The sequence below is a fragment of the Chroicocephalus ridibundus genome, chromosome 1 (assembly GCF_963924245.1).
Source record: "Chroicocephalus ridibundus chromosome 1, bChrRid1.1, whole genome shotgun sequence".
Classification (NCBI taxonomy): Eukaryota; Metazoa; Chordata; class Aves; order Charadriiformes; family Laridae; genus Chroicocephalus; species Chroicocephalus ridibundus.
This window is the reverse complement of record NC_086284.1, coordinates 132,556,654-132,582,412: the sequence shown is the minus strand read 5'-3', so window position 1 is coordinate 132,582,412 and position 25,759 is coordinate 132,556,654. Positions and strand designations below refer to the sequence as shown.

Sequence of the window (25,759 nt, the reverse complement as noted above, 5' to 3'; positions counted from 1 at the left end):
CGAAGTATTTTGATTCTTAAATGCTCAGTAACGCTTCCTATTTCTCAGTCGTCTGTAAGCCATTTCTTTGGCTCCCGTACAGTGTGCTGTCTCTTGGTGAGAACACGACTGTGGGGAATGATGTCTTGTTCTGACGACCTCATTCTCATTCTCTCGAGCTGCATCTGATGCAGAGCCCTCTGTTAGCCTTGGAAAAGCTTTCCAGACTGCAGATCTATGGTTTCAAATCTTTCAGTTGACAGAAGTTTTCAGCTGCTTTTGTTACTGAGTCGGGTACAGTGCTGCCACAATAGAATGTGAGTAACTTTTACAGGAATACAAAAAAGTTATTTCGCCCATAAGTGGGTCATAGTAGAAGTAAAAGTTATCCTAAGTGGTATTACTTGTATTTTCTTTCTTTAGACTAATCTTTTGCAACTTTGAAAGTTGCTTCTTTGCTCTGCAGTGGCGGGAGAGAGGGACTGTTACTATGCAACAGTGTTAATGAGCTTGGATTTGACAGTCAAAGTGAGGAGCTCAGTCCTTCATTTTTTTTTATTGTTTGGGGGAAATACATGTGGCATGGGTCATATTGAGAAAAGTGACCGAAGAACTTCAGTTTGAACGCCTTTCACTCAGTGCATCTGTTAAAACCTTGCATTGTATTTCTGGTACTGAAATATCGAAAGATGATAATGCTGCTATGATTTTTTTTTAAATGCAAACCTAATAGCACTTAAGAAAAATGTAAGGGCTAATAAAACACTGTTTGTGTAACAATGCTTTTTGCTGAGAGCATTTATGTTATATCGCCATGGTTTCTCACTGCATGCTATGCACACTGGCCTGTAAACTGGGTTATCTTCTGGATGACATCAGGTGATGTCAGACTTCGTCAAATTGAGGATAAAATATCTGCCTAAAAAAAAGTCTTTCTTTGAGCTTTTGAGCCCAAGCTAAAGAATGGAGCAAAGAGGTTTATAAATTTTAACTTAAAAATATACTGGATGTTTGTGAGATGGCAGTCAGGGCTAGCACACTGGGGGTTTGGACTGTGAATTTGTGGAACTAAAAGCTTGATTTATTGCACTTTGACTTAGAGAACCAGCTCTTCTTAGGCACAGGACTGTAAGTCATAAACCTTGCACAAAATGGACCAGTCTGGTGGGATTGCTCTGATACTATTGTATCATAACTCTATGCAAGTTATTCACATTAGATTCATTCTTTGACCTTTTTTGTAAAGGTGAAGCAGTACTTTATTATAGATGTGACATGATCTTGATCTGTGAGATTAATGAAAACAGTTCTATTACACTTGCAAAGCTCAGTAAGGTCTCTCCGTATCCCTAAATATTCCAACACAGCACCCCAGCGAGTTACTTGAAATTTGTTTGAATCTCTGGAAATGTTATGGGTTTATCATAGAATTTGCAAATATTTTTCATAGCTTTTTTAGGGAAAATATCCCAATTTAAATATGTAGATATATTCGTATTTTTGTTGTCAATGTTTGGTTAACAGTTGTCAATATTGTGTTTAGTTTTTCTGTAAACTTTGGATTGATTTTTAATTGCAGTTGGACTAGGTGATTGCTTTAGGTCCCTTCCAACTGAACTATTTTATTCTAATTCTCACATATCAAATATTGATTGCTTCTTTTCATTGGTATGTTTTCAGTATACTGGAAAAACCGTATCATATGGGTCAAGTGGTGCAGTTCCTCCTACAAGCAGTTAGTCCAAGCTTGATGTTTCTTTCATGGCTTGCTGCTTGCCTTCTTTCCTTTCAGTTATCCACTGCCGCTTAATGTTCTCTGAGGCAAAAGTATTTTTGCCTTGGGGAGGAAATAGGGAGGGAGTGTGGTGTTTTTTGTAGCTAAGGCTTGTTTTAAATCCCTACAACTATTTTGGCTCACGTTAGTCATTGAGCAACAACTCTACGTTTTACAGAAGCTTGAAATGGTTGTGTTATATTGAGCATATGATGTGTGTCTTTCTGATGCCTTGAAATATTTTAGGACTGGAATGGGCCATTTTTGTCTGTTGTTAGAATAACCTCTTTTTTTAACCCAGGCTTTAAAATGGTACTCTTCATTTTGTGTGTGAATCTCAAAACTTACTGATTGTTAAAGATCATGATGGAAGATTGTGCTTAGAACCAAGATGATGATGGTTTTGTTGATAGTGAGTTTCAAAACCATGCTTTACTAAAAGCTCGTATGTTCCTAAATGGCTTTATAATTAACTCTTCATTTAACTTGTGAGGTTTATGGACCGTACTGATGGAACAATGAGTTCTGAATTCAAGACAAAATATGCTGTGAGTGGGGTTTACAGCTCTTACGGCTCACACCTCATTGTTAATAAAGGGGCAATTTACTTTTTTTTTTTTTGGTGGTAGTTACTTCAGATCTTAACAAGTTGCGTATCATGTATTTATTGTGCAGAAGGTGAGGAAGAGCCCTTTTGGGTTTTTTTTGGTTTTTGTTCTTTTTAAAACTGATTGCTAGATGTGCCTGTGCACACATCCTGTAGTTGAAATACAGGATGTAGGGCTTTTCCTCTCTAAAGTCTACATGGACAAGCAAAGATGCTGAGATACAATCTAGAAAACCCCTGTGATAACCTTCTCTACAATAGTGTTGCTGATGTGTGCACTGGTCTTTTGGGGTTCATGGCCAAAATAGTGTAGGATTGTCAACAAACATAATTCAGTAAACTTGTCTGAATCATTAGAATTACTTAGAGTAAACCAACTTGGTGTGGCTTCTGTTTTGAAGCTGCAGTTTGTTTATAAGCAATGTGTTTTTAGTAATGAGATGCTGACCAGCATTTGTGTCTCTAGAGAAGAAGAGGAACGTCTGAGAAATAAGATCCGAGCAGATCATGAAAAGGCTCTGGAAGAGGCTAAGGAGAAATTGAAGAAATCACGTGATGAGATTCAAGCTGAGATTCAGACAGAAAAGAACAAAGTAGTGCAAGAGTTGAAAAAGAAAGACAGCAAGCCACTGCCCCCTGTTCCTTTACCAAATCTTATAGGGATAAACAGTGGAGAACCAGCAGACCCGGATATCCGAGAGAAGAGGAACAAAATTAAAGAGGTAATGATGATGATGTGGTCCTAACCCGTTCTTGTATCTAATAACAGTTATTTATATGGCATTTAGTTGTTGTTGTGATTTATATTGAAAAGAAAATAAAAACAGCACTACAAATCTTTTAGATAAACGCTAAGTCAAAAGTATATGTCAAATATTAATGAACATCAGCATTATTGCATGTTTTTTTCATGGTGTTGGGGTGTTAATATTTCACTGGATAACAACTTAAAAATTATTTTAAGGATTTCTTCAATGTAGGGATGTAGGTTCACAATGTGTTTGTCATTAACATGTGGAACACCAACAAGTGCATCTTTAAAGCTGAGCCTGACTTTGTCAGGTTCCATTGAAAGACTGAGATATGTTAGTGCCGCCGGATATTTTTAAATGTTTAAAAAAGTGGTTTGAAAAGATAGGAAAAAATAAATGACCTGCTGCTAAAATTGGCAAATTATCAAACTATTTCATGCTTTACAAACAAAGTTTTAAATGGGTATAAAAAAACCCTAGGAGCTCATTTAAGTAGATTGCCTCATTTACCTGTGTAAGATTTGAACTAAGATGTTGGCTTAGGCTTTTGGTTCTGTGGCAGCCTGTGCTATGGGAATTGCTCTTTCTGGTTTTATGCTTTCCACTCCTGGTTGACAGTGAGATTCATTGCCCTCTTTTGCCCTGGTGGTGCTAATTTCCTATTACTATTGCCAGACGCTTTTCTGAGTCTGTACTTCTAACTAGCATGGTGGAAACATTTTAGTGCCGCCTTTTTTTTTTTCCCTTTCCTTGCAATCTGAATAGTTTTATGCCTAAAAATCGGGTTAGAAAGCAGGAATGGTTCAGGCCAGAGGCAGACAAGCACAGGCTCTGTAATTAAAGAACATCCAGGATCACACCACTTAGTAGTTACATCAGCTAAATCTTCTTTTAAATTGTAATCTGAGTTTAGTTAGCTCATAAAAGCAAACAAAAATAAGTCAGTCATACACCTGCCCTCGTAGTAGGGAAGAGTTGCAGCTGGAATATGTGCCATGGGTAGATCACCCCAGTTGGAATTTTCCTTTGAATATTAATGACTAGATGAAATCCACTCTTATCAAATAATGAACAACTGCTTATGATACATGAGTGATGCAGCATGGGGCTGTATCACTATTTGAATCTCTCAAGGAGCAAATCCTTCCCCGGAAGGTGTGCCTGTTCTGTTTGTGACTACTGCAGAAGCACTTTTGGCTGAGAAGTTTTGTGTGGAATATTGCACTTCCTTGATCCTGCTTGGTTAGGGCTGTTGCCCGCAGGACAGCACTAAATAGTGGATTTTAAAAGGCTCTAGTGCTTTTTAAAACTGCCCTCAAACATTTTCAGTGAGAATATGCGGAGAATACTGCTTTTCAAAATGTTTTCTGTATGGCGAAGATGAATGGTGAATGGTATGGTCATGTAGTTGTCAACACTTCTTAATTTTAAAAACAGGTTACTACCTTTGAGTTTGCTACTGATAGATTTAGTGGGTAGAATAAAAATGAATTGACCAAGTAATGTGAAAGTACGGAGCACAGCTAACAGTGAAGAACTAGCTGGAAGAAATCAACTAAAGTTCCGATAGATCATCCCTGGAATTGGAGGAAGGGCTGAAAATAGTACTTGCATTTCTGAGGCTGTTTTGTCAGAATGTAGACTAAGAGGAGATGAGAAGCTATAGGTTAATACAGAATGACTATCTTCTTAGTGATGTGAATAAGTAATAAAGTTTGGACAATTCTTGCTGATCTGAACCTGAAGGTATAGCAGTGTGAGTGAGGAATCCAGGGTAGTCTAATAGCTCTGGTGATCCTTTAGTTGCCGTTGCCACAAATCTCATGCTGTAAAAGGCTTACTCCTTTTTTTGGTGATCAGCCTACATGTGAGTCACGCTGACAGGCTGTTTTTTTCATTGCATAACTTGTTGATGGCTCCTATTGTGATTTCTGAAGTGTAGCGTTTCATAGCCAGACCTAAAGATTTTATGGGACTAAATATTAGGTTGGTCAATACTTCAGTTAGGATAATCATACCTTTGGACTGAGCAGTCTGCAACAGTGTGACCACTGTGCTTCAACAGCCCAGGATCATACTAGCATGACTGAACTTTGTCTTTGTGTGAACTGCCTCCATTGAGTGAGTCTTGTTAGTACTGTGGCTATCAGATGATCTCCTCAATTTTTAAATTCTTTGATGCAGGACAGCAGATTATCACTCTTACAGCTAGATGTGTGAAGGGGTAGAATACAGGAGTGGAAGGTCTGCTGGTGATAATGCTGAAGAACCCATTGTTGGTACATTGTCATTTTTGTTTGGCCTCTATGTCTACTTCTGGCTTTTGGCATCTGCTATGTTGCAGTGAATATAGTGTGACCGAGATAAAACATATATCGGCAGTATCAGATGAGTAATATTTTGCCTGAAACCTGTTTTTGACAGCATCAGATGTATCACAGAGGGCCGCAACAATTCCGGAGATACACAGTGCATTTTGAAGTGTGCTGTAGTTGTCGAGGTCTTCTCTCACTGTTTTTTGTAACCAGCGTAGACTAATGAAAATAGGTTTTGTAGATGAGGTAGAGACTTAGCAAAAAAGTAGACAATATCTTTAACATAGATCTACACCGACATTATGTGGCATTTCTGACATGCAAGACATTATGGTTGCCTGGATTGAGACAGAAAAGTAGCACAGGGAAGCTCCTAGCTCTTTAGAGGCTGCATATCTGGCTTCCAGGTGGTCCTGAAAAGGCATTTGGCTCAGGCCTTGGCTTACTCTGAAGTGTCCTGATGTATATTTGGGGAACTTCATTTTCACAGAATAGCTTGAGACTGCATAAATTCACGGAATTAATTAATCTATACAGCCTTTTTCACCTAGCATCAAATGGTGAAAAACTACGTAGAATTGGGTGGACTGGGGACAATTTGTAACACACCTGTGGCTATCTACAATTGTGCAAAATACTGGAAAACTTTCACCTGGGGATCTTGTTTTGATCATTTTTACAGAAAATTTATTGCTGCTTTTTCTTTCAAAAGAACAACTTGATGAAGTCTTTTTTTTTTTAATAGGTCTTTGTATAAAAAGTGATTTTGCAGTACTTAAATATTTTAAATACATACTTTGGTTTGCTTTGTTGTTGTTTTTTTTTCTAAAGCATGTAAAGGTAGAAAGTTGTATAATGCTCTTAAGAGAGCTTTGTAAAGCATTTGAAAGCTTTATGTAATAGGAATGTTTGCTGAGCACAGAGAGGGTGGCTTCTTAAGGTCGTGGAATAAACCAGGAGCAGAATCTGCATCTTCTGGTTTTGTTTTTGTGTGTCTTTTGGTTCTGATATTTATATTTAGTGTTACATTGTATTCTCAATTGTAAATAACTCATAGAATTGTATAATACGTCTGTATTGTTCTAACAAGCTATTAATTCAGTTATTTCAATCAGGACCACTTGTGAGTTGGCTGATTATTTTAGTTGCACAGTAACAACTCTGAGAAGTAAAAGTTTTCCACCTGCTTATGGTACATGCTTCGTAGCACTTCCCTAGTATTAACTTGCTCCTCTGGCTTTCAAAAAATGCTGTGGTTTTTAATTAACTGGTATTTTAAGAATAAACATATCAGAAAATTATTATTGTTGCTATACTTTAGCTTTGTATTAATACTTCAGTGATTTTTTTCATGCAAAGTAAAAGATGAGAAAATGGTTTTATAGGAGAGTAGATGTAACTTGTATAATTTTCCAAAAAGATTTTAAGATGTATTTTGTGGTTAATGCAAAGAAATAAAGAACAAAACTCATCTTTTGGAAGTCCTTGACTTCCTTTCCAAGTTAAATTAGATAGAAATTGCATGAACACTTGAAATTTTTTGGCACTTAATTTCCATTATGTCCTTTAAATAGTGTTCAGAACATTATTTTTTTTTCCCTGCAGTTTAAGTGTAATCATTACATAGTGCTCTTTTTTTAATGAGTTTTTTGTTTCCTTGAGAAGTTAAATTTTACCCAGTCAAAAAAGGAAAATTTTATTATTCTTTTCACCCTACTCAGGGTTCAGGTTTTCTTTCATTTCAGCCTAAGGTTTCACAGTATTACCTTACTGCCAGTGTTCATTTTGGATACTTGCTGAAATAGTGTATTTTACCCACCAGTGGTACTAATCCCATGCACGATATTCTATATATACCTTGTTCCCAATATTTCAAATGTTTGTTTAGAGTTCTTGGGTTGTTGAAGTCCATAGGACTTTGCTCTGAGAAGTATTGAAATTATCGATGTGTAAGGTTTACATACAAGTCAGTATGTATTGTATTACAGGCAATATCAGTTTTGCATATGTACTGGCTGCGGAGCTCTGGGGGTGATTGTCAAGGACCCAGTGGTCTGGGTAGTGGCCTCCTTGGGAAAGGGTGTGAGGAGGGGGAGGGCACTGGCGATGCACGTCAGCAGGTGGTTGTGGAGCTGACATTGGCAACAGGGTTTTGGGTTCTACAGCCATGGGGAACCCTGTTTGCAGGGTCTGCCTGGGAGAGATGGGATCCACCGCACTAAGATGGGATAAAGGCATCTTTGCCAGCAGGATGGCTGATCCCCTAAAGAGGGCTTTGAACTAGGAATGATGGGGGAGGGAAAGAGTGACGAGCAGCCCTGTGAAGGACTGACTGACAGGGTGGATGAGCAAAGGGCCTCTGGTGATGTGACAGAAAAGCATCACAAAATCAGCAAAACAGGGCTTAAGCAGGGTCACGTCTAGCATTTGCAATAAGCAAGGAAGTGCCTACAAGGCACCATTATGGAGAAATCCCTAAAACTCTTCCTGGGAAATCAGCATGCTGGAGTGCATGTGCAATAACACGTGCGGTGCAGGGACTAAACATGAGTCAGGGATCTGTGTGCATTTGCAGGACCGCAGTCTTGTTGGGATCACGGAGATGTGGTGGGATGACTTGCATGACTGGAGTGTTGCAGTGGAGGGATACAGACTCTTTAAGAAGAATGGGCTGGGAAATCAAGGGGGTGAAGTTACCTTTTATGTGAGAGGAGCTAGAGTGCCTGGAGCTCTGCCTGGGGATGGGCAATGAACCAACTGAGAGCTTATGGATAAGGATTAAAGAGCAGATTGGTATGGATGACATTGTAGCATGTCTGCTATAGGTTGCCTGAGCAGGCATAACAAGCGGATGAAGCCCTCTACAGACAGATTGGAGCATGCCCTGGTCTTCATGGGGGACTTCAACCAACTCTGTGTCCACTGGAGGCACAAAACAGTACAGCATAAGCAATTCAAGAGTTTCCTGGAGTGCGTTGATGATGACTTACCCCTCCAAATGATGGTGCAGCCAATGAGGAGAGGTGCTCTGCTAAACCTCATACCTACAAAGAAAGGGGGTTTATTGGGGGTGGGAAGTCCAAAGGCAGACGTGACTGTAGGGACCATGAGATAGTGGAGTTCAGCAAGCTTACAACCCTTAACTTCAAGAGAGCAAACTTTTGCCTCTTCAAAAATCTGCTTGGTGGAGTCCTTCAGGATAAGACCCTGGAGAGAAGAGGGGCCCAAGAAAGCCGGTTAATGTTGAAGGATCGCTTCCACCAAGCTCAAGAGCAGCTGTCGGGAAGTCAAGCAAAAATGCCAGGAGTTCTTTCAAAACTCAAACACAGAAAGGAAACATACAAAAGGTGGAAACAGGGACAGTTAAGCTGCGAGGAATACAAAGATACTGCCTTAGCTTGAAAAGATGGGGTTAGGAAAGCCAAAGCCCAACTGCAAGTGAATCTGGCAAGCAATATCTAAGGCAATGTGAAGCCTTGTCTAAGTACACTGGTGACAAAAAGATTAAAGAATATGTTGGCCTGCTGCTGAATGAGGCAGAGGACCTGGTAACGGAGGACATAAAGAAGCTGAGGTTCTTTTTTTGCCTCAGTCTGGACTGATAAGACTGGCCTTCAGGAATCCCAGGCCCTGGTAACCACTGAGAAAGTCTGGAGCAAGAAAGACATACCCTTAGTGGAAGAGGATCAGGTGAAGGAATACTTAAGCAAACTGTAAATACACAAGTCTATGGGCCATGATAGGACGTACCCAGGAGTGTTGAGGGAGCTGGCTGATGTCATTGCAGGACCTCTTCATAATCTTTGCATGATCATGGTGAATGGGAGAAGCGCCCAAAGACTGGAGGAAAGCAAATATAATTCCTATCTTCAAGAAGAGCAAGAAGGAGGACCCAGGGAAGTACAGGCAGGTCAGCCTTTTCTCAGTCCCTGGGAAGGTGATGGAGCAGCTAATCCTGGAAGCTATTCTCAGGCCCACGAACAATAAGAACGTGATTGGGAGTGGCCAGCATGGATTGAAAAAGGGGAGGTTGTGGTTGACCTGCTTGATGAATTTGTACAATTAAATGACTGGCTTAGTAGATGAGGGGTGAGCAGTGGATGCTGTCTACCTAGACTTTTGGCACGGTCTCCCATAAAATTCTCACAGGGAAGCTGATGAAGTATGAGCTGGATAAGCAGACAGTGAGGTAGGTTGAAAACTGGCTGAATGGCTGGGCCCGGAGGGTAATGATGTCTATTTGGAGGCCAGTAACTAATGGCGTATCTCAGGAGTCAATACTGTGTCCGATTCTGTTCAACATCTTCATTAATGATCTGGATGATGGAACAGAATATACCCTCAGCAAGTTTGCTGATGACAAAACTGGGAGGAGTGGCTGATACACCAGAGCATTGTGCTGCCACCCAGGGGAATGACAGGCTGGAGAAATGGGCTGACAGGAACTTCATGCAGTTTAAGGGAAGCACAAAGTCCTGCACCTGGGGAAAAACCCCATGCACCAATATATGCTAGAGGTCAACCAACTGGAAAGCAGCTTTGCAGAAAAGGACTTGTGAGTCCTGGTGAACACCAAGTTGAACATGAGCCAGCAGTGTGCCCTTGCAGCAAAGGAGGCTGACTGCATCCTGGGCTGGATTAGAAAAGTATTGCCAGCAGGTCCAGGAGGGTGATCCCTCCCCTCTACTCAGCACTGGTGAGGCCAAACCTGGAGTGGCCCAGTTCTGGGCTCCCCAGTATGAGAGGCATGGACATGCTGGAGAGAGTCCTGCAAAGGTGCTTAAGAGTGGAGTGGAACATCTCTTATCTGAGGAAAGGCTGCAAGAGCTGGGACTGTTTGTCCTGGACAAGAGAAGGCTCAGGGGGATCTTACCCAATATGTAATAAATACCTGAAGGAAAGGTGCAAAGAGGAGGGAGCCATGCTGTTTTCAGTGATGCCCAGTGACAGGACAAGAGACCATGGACACAAACTGGAACACAGGAGGCTCCATCTGAATATGAATATCAGAAACCCCTGTTTACTGTGAGGGTGACCAAGTGCTGGAGCTGCTTGCCCAGATAAGTTGTGGAGTCTCCCTCCTTGGAGATACTCTATAAGATGCCTGGACATGGTCCTGGGCAGCCTGCTCCAGATTACCCTGCTTGAGCAGGGAGGTGGGACCAGATAACCTCCAGAGGTCCCTTCCATCCTCAACCATTCTGTGACAGAATGATGTTTGTTGGCTGAACCTGTCAGCTGGAAGAAAGCTTCTCCAGAATGTCACACAACTGCAGTAAAGTAAACTGAAGAGTGAAATAATTTTTGTTCTAGGTCTCAAAGATAGACTGGAAAATCGGAGTTTTCTGGAGCTTTTGTGCTACTACTTGTCCTGTATTTGCTGTGATACGCAGTTATGTAATTAAGCAATGCTAATTGTACATAGACTTCTTAAAATTCAGCTCAAAGGAGGTGAGTTCACACAAATAAGCTAGAGTTGTGAAGTGACTGAAGCTGCATGCCTACTTCTTGTGCAGTTTAAAAGCTGTTATGTTTAATGAGATGGGACGGCAAGGAGATGTCGTATTATGTTCTGATAAGCTGTTTTCAACACATCAAAATTTTTCGTTCTGTTTCCTGCTTGTCATGGCTTTCGGGTAAAAAGGAAAAGCAGAAAGATGGACACTTAAGCAAAAGTTGTGAAATTGGCATTGAGGGAGCATAAGGGCCCCAGGTAAAGATCACTTGCTCCATCTGACACTTGCGGAATGAGCTGGTGTTAAGTTTGGATGCTTTGCACGAGGGAGTAACAAGGTCCCAGTTGGGAAGCTGGGGACATTCTGGCTTGAGTTCTGTTGCCAGTGAACTTACTGTGACCTTCAGCAAAACTTCCAGTGTATCCTCTTTTAAAATGTGACTTCTAATGTGTTGCCTCTTAGAAGGAGAGGTAGGGAGATAATTTATTTAATATTAGTGGAGGCAATTTTGGAAATGCATTTAGAAATGTGCCAAGAAGAGGAGTGATTAAAATGTATTTTCATCATGGTCTCCGGATGATGCTCAAGAGGCTGTTAATAATGTTGAAAAACAAGATGTTGTTTTATAAGCAGCAAAACTAATGTTTTCTTATGGATTTTTGACGTAAATCCCCTTATACCACCCTCAGCTTCTCATGCACACATTGCTGTGAATGCCCTCTTATCTTCCTTTTTGACTGCATGAGCTGCAGCGTGTTCTGTGCCTGGTTTAGAGCTACCTGCATGCTAAGTGCTGCCCCTCTGAATGAATTAAAGGGTTGGATTATAACTGCCTTCCGCTCAGTTGGGGAACTAATTTGTGTCTGTCTCCCTTAGCTAGCCACAGGTATTTTCTTCCCTCCCCCCCTCCCCCCCTGCACAAAAAGTAGCGGTCCCAAGTATCTGGTTCCTCTAACTCTGTAAAATCAGGTTTGAAGTAAGAGAATGGATTCAAAGGCTACTGCAAAAGTATGTGGCAAATGACAGATGTACAGACAGCAAGACTGCATAAGGCTTATTCTCTTAAGAAATCAGGTTAAAAATAGTAAGAGTCCTCTTACCTGAGATCTATTTTGTGCGCTGATTGAGAAGAGAGCCGTGCAGAAGAAATACTTAAACATGCAGAGGTCTTTTCACGCTGCATAACTCTTCTTTTCATAGTTACTATTCCACTTCCAGTGCTAATCTCATTTAGTTTTTTCATAACTGCAGTGTTTGTGATCTAGTCAAATAGGCTGCCTTCTGTGACTGTGGGACTTCTTTTTCAGCATTTAAACACAATTTAGAACAATTTCATTATTGCTGACACTTTACACTCTTTTTGTTTTCTTGGTCAAACTTACTTGGACTTCTAGTTGGGTTGGACTTCAGTTTTTATTAACTGTTGTGTTAAGAGTTTTGCACTGCATTTTGTAGCTCACTGCTCCTGGCTTTCATCCCGATAAAAATGAAGCACAATTAAGTATTATGACCTATCTCTTTCAGTATCTAAGATAGCACTCCCTGCAGTGTGCGTGTTTTTAAAAAAAAAAAAAATGCACAAATTTTATGTATAAGTGTGTGTATCTATAAAAATGTGACTGTATCTATATATGTATACATGCATCATTTATTAAGTTGTTTTGTTTGCACAGTATTTGTATTCTCTGTTCTGGATTCTTAAATGTAATTCAGAATGTTGAGAACAGCTAAGTTGGCTTTAAATCAGTTCCGCTGCGCTTTTTGAATGCTTATCTCGCTTTTACTGAATGAGTGAAATCTGTGTAAAGTAAGGATGGACTCCTTTTAATCAAGCCTGTTGGTAAACTAAGTTTCAATGGGTATATTAGAATGAAAATTGTGCAATTAGCACTTTCACCAGAACAGGCAAGTTAGGAATGGCCTTGCACAAAGTTGTGTTCCAGCATGTTGGGATGGTTGTATAAAGAACTCAGTTTACATTTGTAAATCTTTAATTTATGCCTGTGAGAAGCTTTGTAGCTTGGTGTATTTATTTTGCTCAGACAGAAGGATGAAAATAAAGCTTCTAGTGTGGATAGTGCAGTATTTCACCTGCACGTCCTGGATAGGTTGCTTTGGTTGGTAAGTTAAAATGTGCTGCTAATGAGGAATGCAAGTTTGTGTGTTTGAGGATATTTAAAAAATGAATCAATTTATTCAAGTTGTAGCAATAACAGAATTCTCTAGCACTCGTGCATTATTGGAAGCATGTTAAAAATGCAAGAAGGTCTTCGTTATTAAAGATACCTTTTTTCCAGACTGTTGTGAGAACAATCTGTCTTTCAACAATGAACGAGCACATTTGCAGTATTTAAAATTCATAAATGCAAAATCAAATCAAGAAAACAAGGAAATATTTCACTTCCGTGATATAATCAGCTATGTTTCACTTCCCTGATATAATCAGCCAAACAAAAATGTGCAAAACATGAGGTAAACTACTTATATTCAGAACTGGGTAAATATAAAGGCTCCATGGTATCTGATTGACTTTGCTACTATTTTTTTAATATTTGATGTGCCATTTATTCCTATACTGCAGAAATTTTGGTAGCAAAAATTATGAATTATGGCTAGATGGAAGAGCCCTCTATGTTAAATTATAAAAATCTGTTGTACAAGTGGTAATGTATATTTTGCAGCTATGCAGACTTTGATTGGAAGGCAAGAGCATCCTCTTAAATACAGTAAAAATTCTACTACTTGTTAGTCATCTTTGCATAATTTCTACTGTAGTCCTTTCTGTGTTTCTCAGAGCACCTCTGCAGAGGTCTGTTCTTTAACATAGTTTTCTTGATTATGTTAATGCTTGGTAATGTTACATCTCAGAATTATTGGTATTAATTATGTCATTGATACACAATGTGACCTACTTGGAGTTGATGAGTAACCTCTTACGATTTGTTCCATTAAGATGTAGGTCATCTGCATATGGTACTGTAATACCTGAAACTCGCAACAGTTAACCCTTGGTTTGCTCTGAGATTTGGATTCTTGATTTGCATTGCTGGCATCCATTCTTATTTGCTGCTTTGTTACCGGAGGACTAGGTGGCTAACAAGACATCAGTTGTTGAAAGAGGTTCAAGGGGAGATCAAAGAATGGCAGACCCCTATACCTGATGAATGAACTGTGCAGATTAACAGGAACTGGACAGGGAATACAACTGTTGAGCACACAGATATCTAAGATTTCTCAGTATATTTTTAATGATGGCACGATGCACAAAGCTATAGAAGATCCCTGAAGGAGTCAACAAGCATGTGAACATGGGAGATATGGTGATTATATACACAGCTTTTAAAAAAAAAAAAAAAAAAAACAAAAAAAAAAAAAAAAAAAACAAAACAAAAACATTTGGCAAGGTTCATCACTAATAGCTATTGAACTAAGCAGCCATGGGATGGAGGAGTCTATCTCTCTTTGCCTAGAGAAATTGGTTAGAAGGCACAAAACGTAGACTACAAATAAATGGTGCTGGAGGCCATAGAGGATGTGTGCTGGGGATCCATGTTCTGAATTATACAAATAAATTATTTAGAATTGGAAAATGGATGAATAGTGGTATGATCAACTTTGCTGCCAACACGGTGCTTTGGAGTAGAAAACTGAGGCCAGACTGAAGAATTGCAGAAGAATCTTACGGGACTGAATGATTACCTCCCCTTTTATTTCTTAGCTAAATGTAAGATGATGCATATTGGGACTGGAAGGGGGATAGAAATTCCAACTGCACACTTAATGTGAAAAGCTGTGAGGTGACTTGTTACTGCTTGAGAATGAGAGCCTGTGTTTACAATAGTTCCTTGGAAATGTGACTGTAGTGCTCAATTGCAGACAAAAGGCAAATATTCAGTATTTTAGGAAAAGAGAACAAAACAGGCAAGGTTCTTATGGTAGTGCGTGGAGCTAAGGCACCTCTGCATCTAGTACACTTTATGCAGTTCTAGTCTCTCAGCTTCAAAAAGGGTACAGTAAAACTGGCAGAGGTGCAGGGATAAGCTGATGAAGGTAATTAGATTGATGCCCGAAAAGGCAAGACTGGAAGGAGGCAAAGCTGGAAGAAAGGAACTGCTTTCTGCTGGCTGATGAGCAGTCCTGATTGTTTACAAAAATGATCTAGGAGGTTCTAGTTTTCTGGACACTACAGGACCAGTCAAACCTGTGACTATCAGTTTCTCTTGAAACCGTGAGGATGCATGAAGTCAAAAATACCTATGTATCATCTTGCAAGAAAAGAAAAAAAAAAAAAAGCATTTGGCATTCTTGTACAAATTTGAGCAGTCAGTTCACTGCTGTAAGCTCTCCAGGTTTAGGCCCTTTACGCTTATTGTTCCAGTTCTCACCAGTCTGAAATATTTTCCCCTTAGTTCCATCAGGCGTCTTAGGCTTCCAATATTTCATGCCAACAAAATGGACAAGCTTCCCATTTTGCAAACATTTGATAAACATTTTAGTTTTGTTTTAGTAGTGGATTTGTTACTGGATTCATTAGTAATAGAAGAAAACCCAACTTTCTGTATGTGTTAACAATGTGTTCCAAACAGACTTTTTCAATGGCAGTGTTCAGAAATACAGAGGCATAGACTGGTGCATGAAATAATTTCTCTTTAAGTGGGGATTTGTAGCTCCCAGAAGAATAAAATAATCTGTATGAGTTTTCTGAGTTTTTTCAAAAATCTGAGTACCTATAAAAGGAAAAGATCATTCTTTAGTTTAACCTCCAGAAAGTGTTCTCTGCACAGACAGTAGGAAAGTGGATATTAATTTTTAATCTGCCAATTGAGCAGTAATCTTGTCTAGCAAGTCCTTGGTTATTTTTAAAACAGAATTTGAAGGTGGTTTGTATAAATCTCTTGAAATCGTACCCTTAACCAGAATAGGTTCCTTCGAAAGCAGAACCTGTTATTATGCACATTCCTGATGAATGGCAAGAAGACGATAGGTTTCTCATTTCTGTGCCCAACCAATAAATACCACAATTTGCTCATCATTTGTTTCTTTTGCTTATTTCTCAGGAACTCTTATTTTCTGTTTGCTAGGGGTCTGCCCTTTTACCACTCTGTCTTTACAAAAACCTGATTTCCCAGTGACTACAGAGGATCAGATCCCATGAACATGTTCTAAAGTCAGTAAACACATCTAGATAACGGTGTTACCTACAAAAGCAATTTCATTTGAGACCTGCACTGCTGCTTGGCATTCTGGCTCTCTTGCAGCAGAGTCCAGATTCATCTTTTTGTAGAATTAGCAAGCTGTATGTGCAACAGCATCTTGCTGGCTCTTGTGTATGGTACATCCCATACCATAAACGCGTTTGAGACTGATACTCAGTGGACCTATCCCCTATGAATGATTTTGCCTTCAAAAGGAAAATCTGGCATTAATATTGTCAGTAAAAATTCCATCACTAAAACAATTTGTTCTGTGGTGGACAGATAGCAAGATCTTTAAATGATATGCCATCAGGCTCCAAGCACTTACTTTGGCAAACTGCTATCAGGTATGGAAATTTCAGCTATGGAAATCTCCTCCTCTCCTTTTTTGCAATTATTGATCCATGCCTGAACCAGCTTGTTATTTTCACTCTGCCTGAGCTTAAGATGCTTCTGTTATGGGTTCTTTGAGGGGGTGGGAGGGGTAGTCTCAGGTGTGGGTTTGCAAGTATTTTTGCTTTCTTCCTATTATCATTAGTGCTGACGTTCGGGTCAGTGTCTGAAACTTCCCTCTCCTCTTAAATGCGAGTTCGGGCTTTTTTTCTTTTTAATAAAAGCCTATCTATACCTGCAGCTATTCTTCAGCATTTCCAACTTTTACTATGCAAATGCTATCTGGCATAACTGTAGAGACAATATTGTTTTTTCAGATCAGGAGTTCACATTGCTTGTACTTCCTGAGCTACAGTGACATCCTCTGCTAAATTTTCAGCTGTCAGAGGCATCTGTCTTCTCCTGTCTCAAAAGCTTCGGAGTGCACAACTGCTCCCAGTAGTATAGATGTTGTATCTGTAGTGTATCGTGCTACCAGTTCTGGCAGTAACAGAAATCTCCATGTTGTTATAAGATCTCTTGGCATATTTCCTTACAAAATATAATATTGTATACACGAGCTGTGGGGTTTCTCACTTGCATGTAATGTGCAGTTATCTGCTATCATGATATCATGAAGCTTGCTCACTTTGTGGTAGAGGAGAGTAATGAGCTGTGTAGGAGAGTAATGTTCAGCGTTCATCTGGAAATCAGTTGACTAGTTAGCATAATAAAGTCAAAAGATTCACGGGAAATCGCCATATTCTTTGCACGCTGTTTGGGGGAGGCAGAGGGGACAGGACAGACACGCATTTGTATTTACAGAAGTAGCTTAGTCTCCTCAAAATATCCTATATCAGAACCCTAGATAATGCAGTCAGCTGTGTCCTAGTCTTTTGTGATCGACAGAGTTCCCGCTCTCAGTAGTGTTTTCTTAAGTTACTTCTGCATTAATTCATGAATCTGGTGAAACTGACTCCTTTACAGTTTCTATCTTACTGAAATTTTATCTTAGAATAAATTTTACCTTATGATGTTATGGATGTAGGAGCATCTTATTTTGTGATGTATTCTGTTTTAGCCCTTTGTAATTTCTGTAGCTTTCTTGGCTTTCCTCAGAACGAAATAGTCTGTAACAACATCTGTACCTTCCCCCCAGAAGCATAGCAAATTGGGACAGTGAAAAATTCCACAATTAACATTCTGCTGTGAGGAAATGAGTTGTTCTTCTTCTAGGATTAGCTAGTTTCTGATCTATAATGGTATTTGCCTACACTCTGAGATTTTTACAAAGCTAAAATGTCAACGGTCATTTGATTCTCCTTCATGAAATATTTAATCGATGCATCCACTTATGTGTAGATGTGGCGCTTGGGGACACGGTTTAGTGGTGGACTTAGCAGCACTACGTTTACGGTTTGACTTGATCTTAAAGGTCTTTTCCCAAACTAAAAGATTCTGTGATTTTATATACTTGAATTCAAAGGTCTCAGAAGCCCAGTTTCCCTTACACGGAAGCAGGTTGGTTAGGTCTGCCACATCTTGGACACCTTGTTGTTTAGACATCCATTTGTTATCAAACTCACATAGAGCTCTCTGGTCAGTAGGTCTTTAGTTTCATCCTCTAGTGCCTTCTGAAACTATAGGTCTGTGTTTTGCCAGGTAGAGTTTTTAGGATTTAAAGGTGGACTGGAGTTGTAGCAGGATACTTCACGGAGGCCTTGCGAGCCCCATTCTGTCTGGAGGAAGCCTTAAGTCCACCCTGACTGGGTAAAACCTTAAGTAGCCCAGTCTGATGCCATCACTGATCCTGCTTTGAGCATGAGGTTGAACTAGAGACATCCTGAGGTCCCTTTCTGCCTAAACGATGCTGTGATTCTCAATTCTGTGATCTTAAGTTAATGAACAACTTTATATAAAAATTTGTAGGTTGCTTCTGGATAACGTTAGTAAGAGGTCTCAGAGGAACTTCTATACTGCCGGTGATCAGGCTTTTACTGCGTTTGTCATGCTGTAGTTTTCTTACCTGTCAAGAGAGGATCACTTTACCTGAGTCATCTTGAGGTTCTAATAGCTATTAATTGGTCAATTTGGTAAGTGCTTTGTAAACACTAAGGAATTTTTGAATGCTAATGAAATGGCTTATCTCTGCTCTTTTAGTGTAATATTTGCATCCTCATTTTCTTAATTACAGGTTGATGACACTAAAAGAGACTATACAGTATTATTGCCTAATCAGGTGTCAGAATCTTTTAGTGCAAATAGCAAAAGCCACATGTGAGCTGACTTTAAATGACAAGCAGTAGGAGTGGGACCTCTGGCATCTTGAGAGGGACATCTGTACCGAGGTCGGTGTCAGTTTAACCTAGGAGTGCTTCCCAGCTTCTGGGCCTGTGCTTATACCTTTGCTGTGGTTCAAATTTATTGTCTGGGCATGAGTTAACTGAGCCATGGGAAGTTTGGAGGGAGATTATGTTCAAAGGAATTACAGCCGTGTAGGTTGGACAAGGATCTCTTGATGGTTGCAGGGAGGCAGAGATTTTGTTTTGCATGTCTCAGCAGGCAGTTTACATGCAGTTTGGAAGATTTGGGATTACTGGATGTGAGTTCCACTAAATCCTGAGCTCAGTAAAAGAAGAGAGCTGCTTCTGTGTGAGGTAGTGCTGGTAAGGCAGCTGGCTGCGTCTTAGCTTTTAGGCAGCGTCTGCTTGTTTACTCCTGTTTTATGAGTATGGTGACTCTCTGATTAAAATAAGAAACCTACAGTCTTGTAAATCATAGTCAAAACCTTATTTGTGCTGATCTAATCAGTTTCTTAAAGAGTTCGTATTAGTCTGTGAGTTACACTAGCATAGTTTCTCCTCTTAGCATTTCTGACACTAGTGGATTTCTAAGACATAATAGGAAAATAAAATAGGTATAGTGTTGTGGATACAGCTGCATGGCGGTTGTTTTAGAACGGATTTGTTCCTAACTGTTCTTGTGTCTCGAGCGATGTCTTTCGGATTCCGATTCCTTCCTATTACTTGCTTTGATATGATCTGTTTAGGTAACTAATAATATTTGATTTTAAATTGCAATTGCTTTGCAATTTTGTCACAGTTGAATTTCTGCTGTATGCAAATAAGGAAGGTATTTAAGCAAATTAGCAAATCCATAAAAGCAGTGCTTAGTGGATGATGCCAACTAATACTTGTGGGTCAGCAAGACCTTTTGTTTTTTAGGTGTAGTTTGCTACAGTAGGTGGTGGAAACATATTAAAAAGTTGAGAATGTTTTGTGGAGCAGATATTAATAATTTTATATACTGCTTTGTTCTTTGTACTTTCTAAAGAGCAAAGTGTTTGGCATTTCTTTTGGTAGAGGCTGTATGACAGTATATCTTGGTCAAGTAGGTGTTGCTAACAAATTTATTATCCCTTTTGCAAAATTGTTTAGTCATTCTTGGATGTACCAGTGTAAATAAATCCCTCTTATGCTTCAGATACCAGTAGATATTTTTTTTTCTTTTGGGTAGTGTCTTAGACATTAGCCAGTATTTTTCACCAATTCCTTGTTTAAATGCATTCTTTATGCTTAAATTCTTAAATGTCCGTGCGTATATTTAAGGAAAAAAAAAAGATAAAACAAGACAACAACATAATGCAGAGCATTAGGCTCTATAGCTCAAGTCAAATAGACTTGAAGTTGTTCCCAAATTTATTCATGCTGTATAATTTGATTTCTGTAACAGACAGCAATAGTGGCAAAGTAATTATAAGTATGCTGGGATGACTGTGGAAGATGAAGTCTCAAATACGGAGTAAAATATTGTATTCGTACAAAATATTTTTATAATATAATCAAATCCTATTTTTTCCATCTCTTAGATGATGAAGCATGCCTGGGACAATTATAGGCAATATGGATGGGGACATAATGAGCTCAAACCAATTGCCCGGAAAGGACATTCCACCAACATATTTGGTAGGCTATATTTTCTGGTCTGTTTTCTTTTTTCTTGTTTTTTTTTTTTTTTAATATTTCTGTCCATGCTATCCTCCTTGAAAGTCTGCCCAAACTTCCTAGCAAATTCTGTTTTAATATAAATCTTTTGAAGTGTGGATGACAGAAGTGTATTGATTATTTCAGTGGTACTTCAATGAATTACTTTACTAAACTATCTTTTGGGGAGAGTAATATGTTGTTATTGTTGCAAAAGCTAAGCTGTGTCTATGTGCACTGTTACATTGTGTACATATGTATATAAAAAAATAAAATTTACAGTGCATCGGTGATATTTTTGGGATGCAATGAATATAAATTTGTTTTTAAAAGAAACAATCTCATCTTGTCTAGATCTTTGTGTTTAATTCCATGAGAATGTGATACAAGACAAAATGCAGGTGCAAAATGCCAAAAAGCTGCTAGTACCACGTGAAATTTAAAGTAACTTCTAAAAAAAGATCTGGATAAGGCGAAAGTGACACTGTTACTTGATGTGTGACTTGTGTGTCCTGAACCTGTAGACTGGAATGAAAGAAAAAAAAAAAAAACATGCAGTATACCGGAGTTCTAGGGCAGGGCCAAGTTTTGAAGAAATTCAAGGGATGGACTGAAAATATTTGAGCAATGGAGTGTGAATACGAGTGTAACAAATGACATTTAGAATAGTATGAAACATGAGGAAGGTAAAGATCAAGAAATTGAATAACCTTGTGTTGCATGCATGTGATCAGATAGATGGCTTTTCTTCCTTAAAATGTCAATGATCCGCAGCAGTACTGCTTCTTTGGCGTAAATGCACTGGGATAGAATGAGTAGAATAATGATCTGAAAGTGGCAAGCATTTTATTGGCACACCAACCAGGAAAGAATCTCTGTTTTATCCCCACTTCTGTAGGACTGAGGGTTTAAAAAAACCCGGTTGTAACTGTTAAGGACTGAGCCCTGGAGGTTCTCAAGATTCATCCTGTGGTATAGCACAACACATAACCTTGATGTTAATGACTAAGGTTAAACCTGGATTGGTCCAGAATGCGCAGCACCTAAGACGACTGGACCACGAAGTTCATGCATTTGTTTTGAAACGCACGCAAGAGCTGCTCTAGGACTGGGTGGGGTGTTGTGAATTGTGTTCGGGGTTTCATGCTGTGTTCATCCACTCTCTGCTATCTGACGTAGGTATAAATTTATCATAACCACTTTTTACATAAAAAAAACATACCTCAAGCATGTTAGTATTGCGTATAATAGTTCGCTTTAAATCAATTTTATTGGCTTTTATTATAAGGCAATTGGCTAATGACTTTGTGTGAGGTTGGTTCTCGTAATTCATATTTATTTTATTTATCTTGTTTTAAACCTTGAATTTCTTTCTCATGGATGATAGAAATACAGATTAGGATTGTGTAGTTGGTTTTCTGTGTTTAGTGCCTGAACCCAGAGTAAATTATTTTGGCTTAAATCAAAACTTGGTTAGCTTTTTGTTTTCGTTCGTAGGGAAAAAGTAAACTCCCAGAGGAAATTCATTCCAAAAGAAGAGTCAAAGGACTTGTTTCAAAACTATTATGCTTAAAGGGATTTTTATTTTTTTGTGCTGTCCCTTCCCCCAATCTCCTTAAATTTTATCTTGAAACAATTCTTATATCTTACCAAATAAAGTGATTTTCTTTATATCCAGACAGTTGTTTTCTTTTTATCAAACTTATTTGCACAATGAACATCAACCTTAAATAAGTGCTGGTCATGAAGAAGGGAAGAGAACTTTAACTAGGCATGCTGCTCCTTTCCCCTGCTCCCAGCAATGGAAGGAGAGACTCCAAGTTAAATTTTCTGCAATACTTAAAAGGAAACAAGAAAAAACAAAATACTGACCACAAATAACCCCCTTCTCCCCAAAACTGTAGTGCGTAGGAGCCTATTTAAATCCATAGGAGAATAATTTCAGCTTCTGTACAATCCCTGTCTGCAATAAGGACTGTTCACCTTTACTGCAAGCAAACCCCTTGGAGCCTGACATTGATGGCTTTTGGTCGCGCACTGGAACCTGGTTTCTTACACTTCAGCATAGTGTGAAGGCTGATATATGTTTCACTACTTTATATTCCTTTATAAAGGAAATGACTGGGTCAGGTGGAGTTGTCTGGGGAGGGGGGGAAGATGAGCAAGTTAGTATGCTCGGGAGAAAAAAAGTATCTGGACTGAATGAGGAGTTTAAAGAGTGAAATGGAGGGGTGTTAAGATGCAGCCGGCACTGAGTACAGTGCAAGGAAGAGCGTGTGAAGCTGAAGACCAGAGTAGTAGGCTTCTGCTGTGACCGACAGAAGGACATTTCTTAGATTCCCAGAGAATATTGTGTAGTATTCTTAGATAATTTCTCTTTACCTTGTACATTGGAAACTGCTTTAATTTCTACTAGAAAAATCTCTTCTGAAGCTCCCTGTCACTTAGTTGTATGTTATCTCTAACTCATGGCTTTCCTTTATATTTTTTCCAGCTGATGAAGCTGGGTCTGAAAATGGGAATATTTGTGAAAATGTTCACCTGTATGATCATGTAGTCTTCGCTGTTGAATTTACATGCAATTTTGTTGCCTAATTTGTCAAGTATAATTTTAGACCAGCCTTGGTTTGTAACCCAGACTCTCTAGGAAGTGATGTTTTTTCTTTGTATGGCAGGAAAACATTTGTTTTTAATGTCAGTGACACAAAATTTTGAAGCAATTTTGAATTATAGTTTTACTCTAGTCTTTTATTTTCTTTTCATTCCTCCTCTGCTTACTTCTAACATGTCTCCTAATGAGTCTGGAGGACTTTTACTTCCCGCCACCCTTGGAATGCTTAGTCCTTGGAGTTTTGGCATTGCTGTCTGAAAGAAATTGCAGGCTTCCTCCACATTCAAGTTTCTGATTCTGTTATTCCAGCCACCTCTATCAGTTGATTCCCTAAGTGTTTGTCATTTTAAAATCCAGGTGCTGTTTGTGACATTTCATTTTTAGCCATATCATGTTACGATTGCTCTGTTCAAGGCTATTTCATATGACAAACTTTTCTGAAATACATCGGTTTTGGTACATACCAAGTCTAAAATAGAATCAGCTATTGTTGATTTAGTGGGTGGTTGATGGGAAGGCGGGGGGGTTGGAATTGGTCCTTGTACCAAGGGCTGCCTAGGCTGTATTGTTATTGCTGGTACTTTACCAATCTCTATTACCCATAATGACATCATTCCCAGTGGTATTTGCTTTTATAGAAGCATTACGTAATTCTTTTTGAGATCTGATGCTATTTTGAATAAAAAGCTGCTCAGCAAAACCTGGTTTTGTTATTCATCTCAAAGATGATTTGACCCAAACCATTTTCTGCCATTACTGTGGTCTGTTGTACTTCCATTTCAATTCATAGTACGTCTGTGAGATTCAGCAAGGAGATGGTATCGCTGCTTGACACTGCAACCCTTTGCATGAATCTCCAGGAAATCAGGTTTACTGATAACGCTCAAGTGAGGTAAACGTGATTCAATTTAGAAAGCAAATAAGGCATTAATCTTCCCTGTTGGACTGCCCTTTCCCTCTGAAGCAATGTATATGTATATCTGTGCCAAGGGGAACATCAGTGTTCCCAGTATCACAAGATCTAGTAGGGTTCAGGCTGGGGTCAGAGGAGAAGAGAGGAAGTGGCCTGCTCTGCTCTTATAAATCTTAGTTTTAAGTCATTAAAAAAAATAAGGAAAGGTGATAAACTTAAAAGCAAGATGTCCCGTGCCTCACTGAAGCATGCCAGCAACAACATTTGTGGCCTGCCCCATTTATTAGTTTCTTTTATAACAAAACCTGCTGGGGTTGCTTCAGTTGACCTGCAACTACAAACTCTTGACAGTCTTTTTGAGATGTCTGACCTGGTGACTGTAAATTGTAAAGCAGAACCTGCTAAAAGTGTCGCCTATCAAACTGTGTAGTCCACCAGTAGTTAAAATCTTCAACAGCTTCACCACTCTTCAACAGCTGGGGCACAGCATTAGTAATATGGTGCTGCTTTGGGAAAGGAAGACTGGGAATTGGTGGGCTTTTAAAGATAATTACGTTTAGATAACATATGAAACAAACCATTATAGCTTCTGTGTTGGTGAAACAGGGTGATAACTTGCTCCTATTTTTGTGAAAGCTGCCTGTTTTTGAAAGGGCTGGTAATCTCAAGATTTGCTATTTGTTATGTATTCCTACCCTATAAGATAAAATGAAGTATAAAAGTCAAGGAGAAGGTATAGCAGAGAGGTGTTACTTGTCTTTCCAGTTTAAATTTTTGTTTGCAGCTTTGCTGGCGGCTGTAGCAGCTAAGCTAAAAAAAGCTAACTTTTTTGTTAGGCTGCTTAAATTGCTGGAATAATTTGATGACGGCCACGGGGCATTATTGCAGAGGTGGGGTTGTGTGGGATCTGGGTCAAGTTCTCATTAGAACACAAAGGGTGAAGAGAAACGGCTGGTGGAAGACGATGCGTGTAAGATAATGAGCAAGCGTGACAAGCACTCGAGTCTTACTTCAGAAGGTTTTCTGGGTTTAACTAAAACCAGAGTAGTTGATGGTGTTGTCGGGGTCTCTTGCTGTAATGAAATCCGATTTGCTTTGCTCTGGAGGATCAGAGTAACCATCTGAAACATGATCTTTAAAGATGATTTGTCCCTGCATTTGTTAGGTGACCCCTAGGGGAACGCCATTAACATTACTCAGTGCAGATATGCTTCAGAGTTTTAAACTATGTGTATTTGTAGCATCTTTTACTTCAGTATCTTATGAACTAATTACTGTAGCACAAGCTTTGAGGACACTTTATTGTGAGTTAAATTGAGCAGTTTGTACTAGTGGGTTTGTATCAGTCTTCGATCTTTACTTTCCTAAAACAGCATTTATTTGAGAACCAGAATGACTGTAAGGATTAAAAAAAAAAAAAAAAAATCACAATCCTTGCACAACTCAGAACATAGTCCTCAAAAGCAGAAGTCATAAGCTGTCATCTTACTTGATGCTTTCTGAAATGAGGGTTCTGAAATTTGTGTTGTGTTTGGGATTTTTTGGTAATGTTAACTATCAAAGAATAAAATGAAGATGTGCAGTTTGTCAGGCAATAAGTACATGACAAAATAATGATAGGAAAACTTGTAAAATTGCAAACATCCTATACCACTAACAGTTTATTTCTAAACCTTGTGTTTGGACATGTTCTGTCTAGAGTTGAGTTGCATTATGTGAAGATAATCTGATAATGTATACATATATAAACAGATATATATCTAGATAGGTTTTCAAGGTGTGAAAAGATCTTCTCTAAGGCA

General features: G+C 39.1%; 1 protein-coding gene across 2 annotated transcripts in view; it reads left to right on the top strand.

Moving 5' to 3' along the window:
• Positions 1-25,759, top strand: part of MAN1A2 (mannosidase alpha class 1A member 2) — a 139,221-nt gene that overhangs the window by 25,932 nt on the left and 87,530 nt on the right. For both annotated transcript variants that reach the window (XR_010073388.1, XM_063353067.1), the window contains exons 2-3: positions 2,827-3,082; positions 20,319-20,415. Coding sequence is in view for 1 of the 2 variants with exons in the window: in XM_063353067.1 (XP_063209137.1) it covers positions 2,827-3,082; positions 20,319-20,415 (353 nt within the window). In the remaining variant the exon portion in view is untranslated. The remainder of the gene's footprint in view (positions 1-2,826; positions 3,083-20,318; positions 20,416-25,759) is intronic.